This window comes from Balaenoptera musculus, chromosome 20 (assembly GCF_009873245.2).
Source record: "Balaenoptera musculus isolate JJ_BM4_2016_0621 chromosome 20, mBalMus1.pri.v3, whole genome shotgun sequence".
NCBI lineage: Eukaryota > Metazoa > Chordata > Mammalia > Artiodactyla > Balaenopteridae > Balaenoptera > Balaenoptera musculus.
In genome coordinates this window covers 35,173,456-35,187,076 of record NC_045804.1, presented here as the reverse complement: position 1 = coordinate 35,187,076, position 13,621 = coordinate 35,173,456, and the positions used below count along the sequence as shown (strand labels likewise).

The window sequence follows — 13,621 nt, the reverse complement described above, 5'->3', positions numbered from 1 at the left end:
CTATCGCGGCCTCTCTTGTTGCAGAGCACAGGCTCCAGACGCGCAGGCTCAGTAATTGTGGCTCACGGGCCCAGTTGCTCCACGGCATGTGGGATCTTCCCAGACCAGGGCTCGAACCCGTGCATTGGCAGGCAGATTCTCAACCACTGCACCACCAGGGAAGCCCTGCACACATCTTAAAAAGAGCAGGGAGACACAACATGATAAATGTAATCATCACTGCTGTATGTTATATACGAAAGCTGTTACGAGAGTAAATCCTAAGAATTCTCATCATGAGGGAAAAAATTTTTTTCTATTTCTTTATTATTTTATCTGTATGAGATGATGTTCACTACACTTATTGTGGTAATCATTTCATGATGTATGTAAATCATTATGCTGTACTCCTTAAACTTATACAGTGCTGTATATCAATTATATCTCAATAAAACTGGGAGAAAAAAGGGGTGTGGGAGAGAAGTCTTTTTTTTTTTCTGGTCTCTAGCATTTTAAGAACTTTCATTACATTCTAAGTCTTAAAACTTAAGATGAAAAAAAACTCAGTGCAGATGACATTGAGTAATTATTGTTCCTATTTTTCTAATATATATTTATTCTTGATTATATGCTGCTCTGTTAGCCTTTATAAATATTATTTTTAAATATGGGTTCATCTGTTTGGCCATTTAGATTTCTTTAAATGGCTTTTCTTTCTCATTAGTATCATTTATGATAACAGTTAGAATTTTACAAATTTGCTTTCCTCTTTCTAGGATTTATATTCGCATCTAGAAAATCTCTAGTCTCGGGACTTCCCTGGTGGTCCAGTAGGTAAGATGCCACGCTCCCAATGCAGGGGGTCCGGGTTCAATCCCTGGTTGGGGAACTAGTTCCTGCATGCATGCCACAACTAAGAGTCCACATGCCGCAACTAAGAAGCCCACATGCTGCAACTAAAAAAAGATCCCGCATGCCACAACTAAACATGCCGCAACAAAGACCCAGCACAGCCAAAATAAATACATTTTAAAAAAAGAAAAAGAAAACCTCTAGTCTTATGATAATAACTATAAAAAAAATCTTAGATGGCTTTCTAAGAGTATACAATACATATTTCGATGCACCTAGTAATTACTTCCTTTCTTATTATGAATTTAAAGAATGCATGGTCACCTTCTCCCAAGGTTCCTCACACTTTAATATTCCTAATTAAGACCAAAATTAAAACCAAGATAATACTTTCTTTCATTATTTCTTCTACCATAAATTTCATAATATGAAATTTCAAGCCCCTACAATATTCTGTCCTATACTAATTATATTCTTTAACATTTAACTAATTTAACAATTGTTCTATTTTTTGCTTCATGTCGAATCTCATTTCCCCATTACAATTTAAGCTTAGTGAAAGCAAAAACCTACTAAAGAGTATTATTCTGTCTCTCATCGTACTTGGTACCATGCTGGCCATACAAAAGATGCTACCAAAAAAAAAAAAAACAACTCAACAACACTTTCTGAGTGGCATTAGGGTCATTGTACACCTTTCATTACAGATAAACAGTGGTCATTAAATTATACAAATAAACATCAGCACGAAAACTCCATTAAGCCAAGGTTAAAATACGAGCAAGGGATCAAATCCCAGTAAAGCAATGCAAAGAAGCTCTTTATTTGGGTTTAGTTGAACCTTGAAATGTAGGGACATACAAGTCAAATACTTCAAAAAAATTTCTGAGAAATAACATGACTCCCTAACAAATTTTTCTTTGTTTCAAGTTGTCTACATACCTTATTACATCGTGTATGGCAAGGCACTTTAAGGTCAGAACTACAGATGTCAAACTAGTTCTCTTAATCTCAGGGATCACATGGTCAGGCATACACTGGTTCCAAAAATCTTTACTATAGATGCGAAAGCATTTTCCTGAGGAAGTCCTGCCAGCTCGGCCACTTCGCTGTAAGGCCTCACTCCTTTAGAGGAAAAAAAAAACAAAGTCCCCAAAATGTTCTGTGACTTTTCTAAGTAATTCACTTCCTTCCCCAAACCAATTAGAAATTATCTAATCAACTGTTCTTTGAACAAAAAGGCTTAACACAGAGACTTACTTTGAAATTGGAACCACCTCTAGGATGTCCAATCCTAATCTGGGATTGTGATTTAACTGCTTCACAAAGCCACCGTCTACCACATATCTAAGTATAATGAAAAAAAGTTAAGTTTCTAGAAAACAAGGAAAGACTTGTTAATTTTTAACCACTTTGGGTCCTCCTTTTCTACCAAACTAACAACTACGCAACAACTTTTAAGTGTAAAACTTGAAAGTCAAGAAATTGGAAACCCCATACACTGCTACTGGAAATGTAAAATGGTTCAGCCAATGTGGAAAATGGTTTGGAGGGTCCTCAAAACATTAAACATAGAATTACCATATGACCCAGAAGTTCCATTCCTAGGCATACACCCAAAAGAATTGAAAACAAGTACTCAACAAATACTTGTAGACATATGTTCATAGTAGCACTGTAAGAGGACTATAAGAGTCTAAAGGTGGAAACAGCCTAAATGTCCATTAACCATTAAGGGGCGAAAGGATGAACAAATTATGGTATACACATGCAACAGAATATTATTCAGCCATAGAAAGGAATGAAGTACTGATACATGCCACAACATGGATGAACCTCAAAAAACATGCTGAGTGGAAGAAACCAGGCACAAAAGGTAACATATTGTATGATTCCATTTATATGAGATATCCAGAATAGGATATCCATAGAGACAGAAAGGGGTGGTTGCCAGGGGCTGGGGTGGAGGCGCCAATGGGAAGCAACTCCTTAAAGTGTACAGGTTTTTATTTGGGGGTGATGAAATGTTTTAGAACTAGATAAAGGTGGTGGTTGCACAACATTATGTATGTAGTAAATACTACTTAATTATTCACTTTTCAATGTTAATTTTATGTTCTCCCATTAAAAAAACAAACTTGAAAATCAGCTCTAAACCATTCTAACAGGTTCAGAATCTAATTCCAGTTAGCCTTTAACTATACCACTTTAAGCCAACTAAATGGAGAACAAGTCAGGTAAAAAACTGACTTGGAAGGAAGAGTAGTAAGTTTATCATTCACTTAGGGAACATTCTGAAACACGCTATTTAATGACTTTTGCCTTTGCTGGAACAGAAAATGGCAGAGGTTAATTTACTCAAGAGAGCTGCTTGCCTAAGCCTTTATTGAAACCATTATTTTTAAAGTAAAGAGAAAAGCAGAGGAAATTAAACTTCCTCTTAGATCTGGATGATGATTTTACCCAAAAGAAACATATAGGATCTCTGGGTCAGGTCCAGCCTTCCTGTGGCAGAGACAGACTTAGTTAAGGACATAAAATATATTGGGTAAAAGATAAATATCCGGAAGGAATGTGGTTCAACAGTCTGAAAGAACTTCACATTAGCTATCAGTCTAGACTTAGACTGGTAAGTGTTTCTCTACAAAATTTACCCCAAAATTTGATGGCGTCACTGATTACATTGAAAAATAAAAGTCCATTTCACAAAAGGGTGAAAAGCAAGCAACAGTACCTCCAGATAAACACTTGGATATACAAAGCTTACTATGTGAAATGGAGCTGACAGGTAAGAAGGGAATATCAGATCATCTTAGGCACCTGCTGGTAATGTAATATAGAGAAACAGGTTTGGCTTCCCATTTAATGAAACCCATGAAACATCACACATAATCTTAAATTTGGGAAGAGAAAGCTACATGTTACCAAGTACCAGTATTTAAAAAGTGTGAACAGAAATACTATGTGCACCTCCTACTCCATTTCCTATTCAGAGCAATCAATAATTACAAAAAATGATAGGTGATTACAAGTTAAAAAAGTGAGAAGGGAATTAGTGGAGGGCACAGAGACACAAACTTAATGTTTTATGATTAGCTAAGTGGCTTCCTCAGCTTTAAAAGGAATTTTAAAGTTATACCTGATTCCATCTATTGTCAAAGATGTTGCAGAAATATTGGTGGATATGACGCATTTTCTAATTCCAGGTGGAGGTGGCAAAAATATTCTTCTCTGTTGATCTAAAATATATGTAAAGAGAAAATACTAATTTACAACATGCATTTGTCAAACTCAAGTTTTGAAAAACTCATTTCTTTTCATTAAAAGTTGTTTTCTTCACCTCTTTAATTATCTTGAATTCAAAATATAATAGCAAAAACTATTTTTCCTCATCTTTCACTATTAAGATCTCTAGATCCATGGAATCACAGATGATTATTGCTAAAATAAACCCTACAGCAGAGTCCTTTATATAGGTCATAGCTCCCTTAGAGACTATTTAAAAACTGTGGGCCTCATCTCCATTAAAAGTCACATATGTACAGACACAAAAAAATTTTCAAACAATAACAGGGTGTTCAGGACTTTGAAGTCTATCCACGGACAACAGATTAAGAACCTCTCTATGCTTTAAAGATTGATTAGCTAAGGCAGTTTTTACTTTTTCAGGTGTCTGCCCAATTCATCACTCCATCTCTAAACAAGTAACACCACCCTTATTTCCACCATCCACACATTCTGAAGGGTGGGCCTCAGCAGCGATGCTTATAGTATGGTACCTTGCTCCTGTGGCCATAGTTTGTGGCACCAAGGATAAACATCTCCCTTCAACTGGGCCAGTCTCATTCTCCTGTGAATTTGGAATAACCTCCAAGAGATGTTCAATTTGATTAAGCCAGTTTCTTGCAAAGAGAAAGAATTAACTTGTGAACCATAGGGAAGTGACTAGTGTATATGGAAAGCGAATCTAAAGAGAATAAAAATAGAATCATCCATGAGAGTTCACAAGAGAGTATTTCTGGGTTGCTGGCAATTCTCAGGCCTTAGTGTAAAATAAGCAGAAAGGTGGATTTGACCAGACTTGCCCTCCTGCCAGGTTAAGCAGAGAACACAAGAGAGTTAATGTTTGCAAGGAAATGATTATGGCATAGGCAAAAGGAGATAAGTGATAAGACAAATCTCGATGCAATCTGAAAATTGTTGAATTAGGAACAGAAGAGTGAGCTGGCAGAGACAGGAAGTAATCATCAGAAAGAGGTTTAAAACTGAGATCAGAAATGAAGATAATGACAAAGTCTACAATGTTAAATTTTTGAAGGGGTGGCCGTGCTGGGATGAAGGAAAAGATCACTTAAGCTAGAGAGGTCAAGCAAGGGATTTGGGTAGATCCTCTATTTTAATGACATCCAAAAATTAGGAGTAATCATTCCAGGGAGTATACAAGTCAATCGATTGGGGTATGAAAAGAAATCATTAGCATGTCTATTTATATTTCTCATAACATCTTTTTAAACTTTTTATTTTATATGTGTTTACTATTTTATGTTACATGTTAGAACAGTAAGTACATATGTATCCTTTAAAAAGAGAAAAATTTTAAATGCCTGGCTGCAATTTCCACAAGATATTTGGAAATTTGTCCAGAAAATTCACTCTTTCTACCTGAACAACCTCAAGTTCTTTTCTTTTCAGCAGCCAAGAAAATCTTAACCAAACCTGTTTTTAAATAAAGTACAAAACCTGTTTCCAAAGAAAATCTTAAAAAGATCCATGTATCCGCAATATATAAAACAGACCAAAGTTGAACTATTATGAAGGGGAAAAGGAGTGGCACAGACAAGCACAGTTTTAAAATTATGTTACTAGGCCAACTATCTCATTTTATAGATGAGAACACTAAAGCCCAGAGAGGTCAAGCAGCTTGCCCAGGATTTACATATAGACAGGCAAGTTTAAAACCAAGTCAAGTATTGCTGCTATTCTTCTAAAAATCATTCTGAAATTAATTTCACAAGTAAAAAAGTGCTAGAAAGGCAGCTTACACATAAGTGATAAAAATTATTTTTTAGGAGTTTCTTAGATTTAGGTAGCTCAGATGGTTCAAAGGAATCATATACTACTTTGCAGTTCAAGTTATATGTTTACACATTTATTTATTATTTATTGTCTATCTATTCTACTACAATGTAGCTCTGTAAGAATAAGGACTTTCTTTTATTGTTTGTGGTGGTAGTTACACAGGTATGTACATTGTCATTGTAGGTACATACGCCCAGTACCTACAATGGCTGGACCATAGAAAGTGCTCAGTAAAGTTCAATGAATTGGTCAATTTAAAAATGCATGATATAAATAATAAATTGAGATCCTTCTACCTTTGAAATTCCACATTACCCTAAAATTTTACATAAATTAGAAATGTCCATTCTGAGCATATTTATGAGTAACTCTGTTTTTCAATTAACCCATGTCTAAAAGTACCTAATTTTAGTCTTCAGTTCAAGCAAAATTTCAGTTTATCATTTTGTTCACTACAGTCAATTAAAAAGTCCTGAAACTGCTGTTTTGACAAGACTCACATTTGTTTCACATTTACATTTTACCCACATACTTTCACCATATTCCACAAGTATAAACACATGCCAATTTTATGTTTGTTTATAAAGGTTTGGGAAAAAGTTAAATACATATATCCTAAAGCACATTCTCACTTTCCACAAAGAAAAAGGGAAACTGAATATTTTCATTAAGATGTAGCAATTCTCCTGATTACCTCCATGCAGCTAATAAGGTACTAGAATATAAATTAATGGTGGCGGGGGGGGGATTGGCAAAGAGGCAGAAAGATGCTCCAAAATCTACCAAGAAATAAGGATACTGAGGAGAGACCACTTAACGCTCTTAATGGAGTAATGCTCCTAAGATACATGTATGTGACATATTATATGTTAAGGCCAACTGAAACGTCCTCATAGAATTTCTTGTTCCAAATTGATCCCACAGCAGAAAAGTGTTTGAAAGTGTGTGTGTGTGTGTGTGTGTGTGTGTGTGAGAGAGAGAGAGAGAATATGTATATAAAAGGAACATAAAGCTATAAACAGAAATTGTCAATCAAAGGGGGAAAAGAGATGATTCTGGAACAGAATAAAAGAGGTACAACACTGCTCAGCTCAAACTCTACCCCTCCCCCGAAGTCATTTTTGGGTAAGTCAAAAATATCTTGAGAATTCTCACTAACACAGCTGAAAATCAAACTTCTGACATAGAGAAAAGGCTTGAGATAATCAGTAAATGCAGTTGAAAAGATAAAGTAACCAGAAGGGAGCTAAAAAATATGGAAGACATGCAATCCAACATAAGAATAATTGGTATCCCTGAAGTAGGAAACCAATAAATAGACAAGAGTTATATACAAAGATATAACACAAGAGAATTTCCTTGAAATAAAGAATTGAATTTGCAGATCAAAAGAGCAACTAAGAATAATTTATCTTGTTTGTGGTGGTAGTTACACAGGTATGTACATTGTCAAAACTCACTGAACTATATACTTAAAGCAGGCACAGTTTATTGTATGTAAATTATACCTCAATAAAGTTGATTTTTAAAAAGAGCACATAAAATTCCAGGAAAATTTTACTATAAAACACTCAACACCAAAAAATATTCTAATTAAAAACTACTGAACTTTAAGGATAAAAATAGAAATTTTCAGGCAATCAGACAGAAAAAGCAAATCACTTACAAGGAGGGGAAAAAAAATCAGGTTGGCCTCAGACTTCTCCGCAGCAACATTCAATGCCAGAAGACAACTGGACAACGTCTACCAAGTTCTAAGGAAAAGAAAGTGTGACCCAAGAACATAAAACCCAGCCAAGATGTAGCTCAAGTATAAAGGCAAAAGCCAGACATTCTTAAACAAAAGAACTACAAAAAAAAATAACACCCAAGAGCTCTTCTATTAAAAAAAAAAAAAAAAAAAAAAGGTTAAAATCTAGCCAATCTAAAATTAACCAAAAGTAACTTAGGAATGGAAAAACCATGGTAAAAGGATTGATAGTAAATACTGAATACAACTGAACAATGTAAAAATAACTAACAAAAATCAGAAGGGGAGGATATAGAAGAATATCAGTACTTAAGTGCTCATCTTTCAAATCAGGCAACAGATAAGATCTCCAATCAAATATAGTCTAAAAAGAAGATATTAACTTCAGCTTAATATTTTTCATCTTTTTAAACTTTAAAGCACTCTTTTATAAAATATTATCTCATGTGGTAAAGAAAGATATTCTTGAAGTTAACAATTCCTTCAAGTAAATTCAAGTAAAATTAAATACTTTATAAAAAAGCAGCTAATAGTATAATCTCACTCTCTTTTTTTTTTTTTTTAATCTCACTCTTAAAAAAAGTATTTCTGTCAAACTATCTAACTACTTACTTATCCTTCTATACGTACACACATACATACACACACACACACACACACAGATCTGAATAATGTTTTTTCTAATGTTAAAGATGGCTATTTCTGGATGGAGTTTGAGGTGATTTCTTTACTTTTACCTTTGTAAAACTGTACACTGCTTGAATTCTTTATAATGAAACTGTATTATTTTCCCTCAATTGAGTAATTTTTCTTAAAAGAGAGACACCAACTATTAGTTCTGCATAGTGGAAAATGGATTTTTTTTTTACTTTTCTATACTTTTAAAACTTCTACAAAGGGCAAAAAAGAAAAACAAAGGAGCATATGTAAAATAAACCGATTTTTGTTAAAAAACAAAACACTAAACAATAAAATATATCTAAATGTATAATTAAAAGGTCAGAACAATATGCCTCAAAATATTAACAGTGATTATCACTTAATCATGTTGGTGGCATCTGAGTAAGTTTATTTTTCTTTGCTGATTTTATTGTTTTTAAAAAGTATATATTTCTTTTTAAGACAAAAGAAAATTTTTCCCATTTGGGGAGACTCCACATAGACTAAAAGTTTTTATGTGAAACTCACTAGCCTTATTCCCCCACATCTTTAATCTTAACATTTAAGGAAACTATCTTAGACACTTGGTACTTGCTATATGGAAGTAATATCTTTGGTTTGCAAGCAGAAGAAAGAAAAAAAACTATTTTTGGATTTATGCAATAATCTAAATGAGTAGGTTTTCCCCTTTTAAAATGTTGTACACTAATCCAAGGTAAAGCTCCTCTCCTTTTCTTCATCTATTCTGGAAACACATGTACTGTTAGATCCTCCACTACTGAATAAATAACCAGTTATCAAATGTAGATTCACCATGTGACCTCAGGAACATCACTTAGCCTCTATCTGTAAAATAAAGAAATCTGATTATGCAAATATATATATATGGGTATATGTGCATTTTTCTAGAAAAACAGCCAGGCTTTCATTACTTAAAAATAAAAATCTGAGATCCCCACCCTCCACAAAAGGCTAAGAAGCACTGAATTAGGTAATTATGTCAGTGCTAAAAGTGTCTAATTCCATGCAAATAATTGTCACTTATGAAGTAACAGGTATATTTCAGTTCATAAATTTTTGTGAGGGTTCAGCTTTCCCTAAATGCATGACCAACCTGAAGGAGTGTAAGACCTAAACAAAAAGGGGGAAGTCAGAAGAGGGAAAAGGTTTGAGAGAAACAAGAAAAAGGTTCAGACATAGTGTTTGGTGCAAGACATTAATAGAATATCCAGCAGAAAGTAAAAAATCTGGAACTCAATTTAACAAATACTTAGTCAGGACTTTTTCAATGTTTAGTACTTGTCCTCAGGAAGTTCACAATCTTATAGAGAGGATGAGACAATCGTAACACAAGATAAATGTGTTAAGTGCCACAAGAGATACAGTAAAGCACAATGAGGTTCAAATGAAGAAGAGATAAAAACCAGCTGTGAGGAAGGAAATCAGGAAAGGTTTTTATGGAGTTGGTTGCACTTGTGAAACAAAATAGCATAATTTCAACCAGTGAAAGGGGAGAATAAAAGGGAAAGGAGGAGTACAAGTTCAGGAAAGAGCAAACACAGAGTCACAAAAATGTTGTGGGAAGAAAAGGAATCAAAAATATCTCTTACATTTTGCGTTTGAGTGAACATCGCAAAGGGTGGGGTTTGGGGGAGTTCAGCCCAAGGAGCAGGGTCATATAACCCTGGTAGTAGAAGGGATACCACAGCACCTCTTCACATTTGACAGATGAGAATATTTTAAGATGTCCCTTTAAAACAGTCAGCCACCCTCATGGCTAGCCCAGAAATAAGAGCAAATATAAAATATCCACCTCATAATTTTTACTTATTCACTAAACCTAGGTCCATTTGTACCCCCTCACTCCAGGCTATAAGCAGGAAACTCTTCTTCCCTTTCCTCACTCCCAAGTGCAAGTTTTCTGTTCCTGAAGCTAACAGAAAATAAAGGAAATAACATTATAATGTTATGTGTCTCTCCCCACAACCCAAAGTAGCAATAATAAAGAAAATAAGTGCTATATTGTATTTACCAGGCTTAGAAAGAAAGCCTTAGATCCCAGGAACCTGCCACCCTCTCCCTACTTCATCCAACTCCACCTCACCCATTACTTAGTACCTCATCAGCTCCATCTGAATGTCTCTTTGCACTGTTATAAACTGCTACAATAAATATTGTTATGATCATAATGGATCACCAGTAGCTCACCCTTACAGTGTCCTTGGAACCGGAAGGGAAACTAAAATAAACAAACAAAACCCTTCAATAATGGCTCTACTCACACCCAATCCCACATCTTTACCATTTACGCATATACACCAACAAAGAAAATCACATACACTGGGAATTAGGGCTGAAAGCTGGTTGAAGTCATACTGGAAGGATAATGAACACCAAGTTATTAAGTTGGCATTATAATTCAGTTGGCGATAGGAAATGGCTGAAGGTACCCAACAGGAGACTGACACAATCAGAGCTGTGCTTTTGGAAGATTATGTTTATCATGGCAGGTAGGATGGTAAATTAAATCAGGGAAAACAAGTTATCAGGATATGTTAACAGCTCAGGAAAGCAAACTGAGGATCCCAATTCTAATGATGACAATGAGGAAAAAAAAAAAAGAAAAATGAATGATCTGGACAAGATAAAGGTAAAAGAAAACCTGTAGGAGTTGTCACTTGTTTGGACTGTATGATCTAGGATATGATGCACAGACCAGAAAGCCCTGTGAGACCCAGCAGGGCTAGAGTGCAGGAGACTGAACTAGAGACAGCTTTCAGGAGTCATCACAAAGTGACAGGTGAATCCTAGGAGCCAACCTCTCCAAAACAGAGAATTCTAAGAAAACAGCAAGCTAAGGATGAAACCTGAGGGAACAGTCACATTCAGAGGGGAACAAAGGCCAGGGAGGGTGGGAAGACTTATAGAAACAGTGGTCAGGAGAACCAAATAATTATCCTAAACAACAGCATTTAAGGAGACTTATATTAACTCAAAATCAAAATACAAGTAGAAAAAAGCCATGGTATTTGAGGAATAGGAGGTCACTAGCAACCTTTAATAGTACAAAAACTGTATTTCAGGAAGATAATCAAGAAGCAATGGCAGATAGAGAACATTATTTTCAATATGGCAGTAAGATGGAAAGAATGAAATTATTTACTTTATATAGAAAAAGAAACAATATATATATTGTTAATAGTTAACAAAGCAACTATAACAGGTTTTGAATTATCTTATCAGTTATAAAGTAAATTACAAAAGTTAGTAGATAAAATCTAAAAAAAACAATGAGAACATTAAATATCTAATAATGACCCTACAAATTCCCTTAAAGATGTAAAAACCTAAAATAGATCTCAGTGTTGAGAGCAAGGGCCCAATATCATCACAAAAGGGATTTCCAAAATAGCACATGGTCTATGGTTATTTACCAACACATATATTCCTGAACTTTTTTCGTTAATATAAGGATAAGAACCACCTACTCAACAAAAACAAAACTACACGTAAAATATAAAAACATTTAAATGCTTTTTGCATTACATTAAATGGTAATCCCAATCAAACTTCAAATAGGAGGCTGCAGGTTATAACTTCCCTTTGCTTTTACAAGTCAAATTCCATAATAAAATAGTTTTATAAAACAAATTCTAAACCTCATTCAACAACATTTATTATGAACAAATAGAATGATAAGAGTTTGCATTTGCTCTTTGAACTTAAAAAAGAACAACGTCGCACTTGAAAAGTAGACTAATGTGTGTAGCCACATAAAAAGAAAACAATCCACTGGTTTGTTTCAGATATATCTGGATATATAAGATTTCTAGAAATTCCATGGCAGTGGCAAATTAGATTTGACTTATGGTACTACTATCAAGGAATTATAGCCTTAATTTCAAAAAATTACCAACAATATTTTTGTTCTGCTGGGAGAAGACATAGCCCACTCTTAACAATAGTAAGGGGGATAGATGTCCAAGGTCTTGAAAAAGTGAATGTGAAAAGACTTCAAGAAAAAAAAATCACTTCTCTCAAAGGGATGCTGGTTGGTTCTCCTAATGCTCTGTTTCTTCATCTGGGTGTTGGTTACAAAGGTGAGTTCACTTTGTGAAATTCACTGACCTAAACACTTAAGATCTGCACACTGTTCTGTATACATGTTATTATTCAATGAAAAGTTTTAAAAATCAAATTTTCTGTTCTAGTGAGGAATTACCTGTTGTCATAGATCCATAACACGGCAATATTAGCAAGCCATCTAGAGTGGTATCTTGGACATCATAATCATAATCAACAGACTCTGCCATCTGAAAAAGTAACTCACAACTTTTCTCGATTTCAAACTGACCTGAAATGAGGGGAGAAAATAATGTCAGCAACCGAACAGCAAAATTAATTTAAGAATAAAAAAAAAAACCCTTCTAGATTAATATTGGTTTTGCATAATAGTTATTTTAAATCTCTCATTTGATCTAAGGTAGATGAACACATAAATTGTACTCAATCTCAACAATAATAAAATTAAAAATAGAAGAAAGTTTCCAAGGAATTTAAATCTCTAAAGGAATAAAAATGTTTATAATCATTAAGCCTTTCATCTTGCTAATATGGTATATTTGAGGAAGACTCAATAAAGTTAATCATTACCATAGCGGAGGCTAGTCCAGGAAATACTACATTTAGGCGTATTTCAAAATACTTAAGTACCTCAAAAAGGCTAAGAGATTGTTACAATGTCTCACTTCTGACATGGGTACAAGGCAGTGTAGGAGGTGAGCCATGAAATTACTCGTATCTGTTAGTAGGATGCTGCTACTTGAAAAATCACACTAGTCTGAGATTTAACTATTCTATTTTTGACCTCCAAAAAAGGCTTGTCTATGAGACATGGATTCCACACCTTATGTACTGCTACCACACAATACCATCCCACCACTCAAAGAAGAAAGGAGATAGTAGCATGTCTTTTGAAATAATGAAATTAATCATTCAGATCCAGGACTGTTTAGTGTGGTTAACAGCTCTATATAAGATAGAGTAATAAAAGTATTAATATTTTACCATTTAATATCTTGCTACTAAAAGGTCAGTGTATTTTACCTATGTTTACTAATGAGACTAATAGTTTTTAGGGCAGTGTAGAATTACCTTATGTATCTTATAATAGATATAATATCTAAAACTACTCAGAAAATCATAAAAGCCTAGGATAACATGAGTAGAGCCTAGATTTTCCAACAAAGGTAACACTCTATCATGGTGCCCCACTCCCTCGTACAAATAGTAAAATTTTTA

At 34.4% G+C, this 13,621-nt stretch overlaps 1 protein-coding gene across 2 annotated transcripts in view; it reads right to left on the bottom strand.

Moving 5' to 3' along the window:
• The window catches only part of DHX40 (DEAH-box helicase 40), a 53,141-nt gene that overhangs the window by 34,451 nt on the left and 5,069 nt on the right, over positions 1 to 13,621 (bottom strand). For both annotated transcript variants that reach the window (XM_036837283.1, XM_036837282.1), the window contains exons 7-10: positions 12,543 to 12,674; positions 3,971 to 4,070; positions 2,092 to 2,178; positions 1,774 to 1,956 (exon numbers count right to left, since the gene is read on the bottom strand). In XM_036837283.1, coding sequence (XP_036693178.1) covers positions 1,774 to 1,956; positions 2,092 to 2,178; positions 3,971 to 4,070; positions 12,543 to 12,674 — 502 coding nt within the window. The remainder of the gene's footprint in view (positions 1 to 1,773; positions 1,957 to 2,091; positions 2,179 to 3,970; positions 4,071 to 12,542; positions 12,675 to 13,621) is intronic.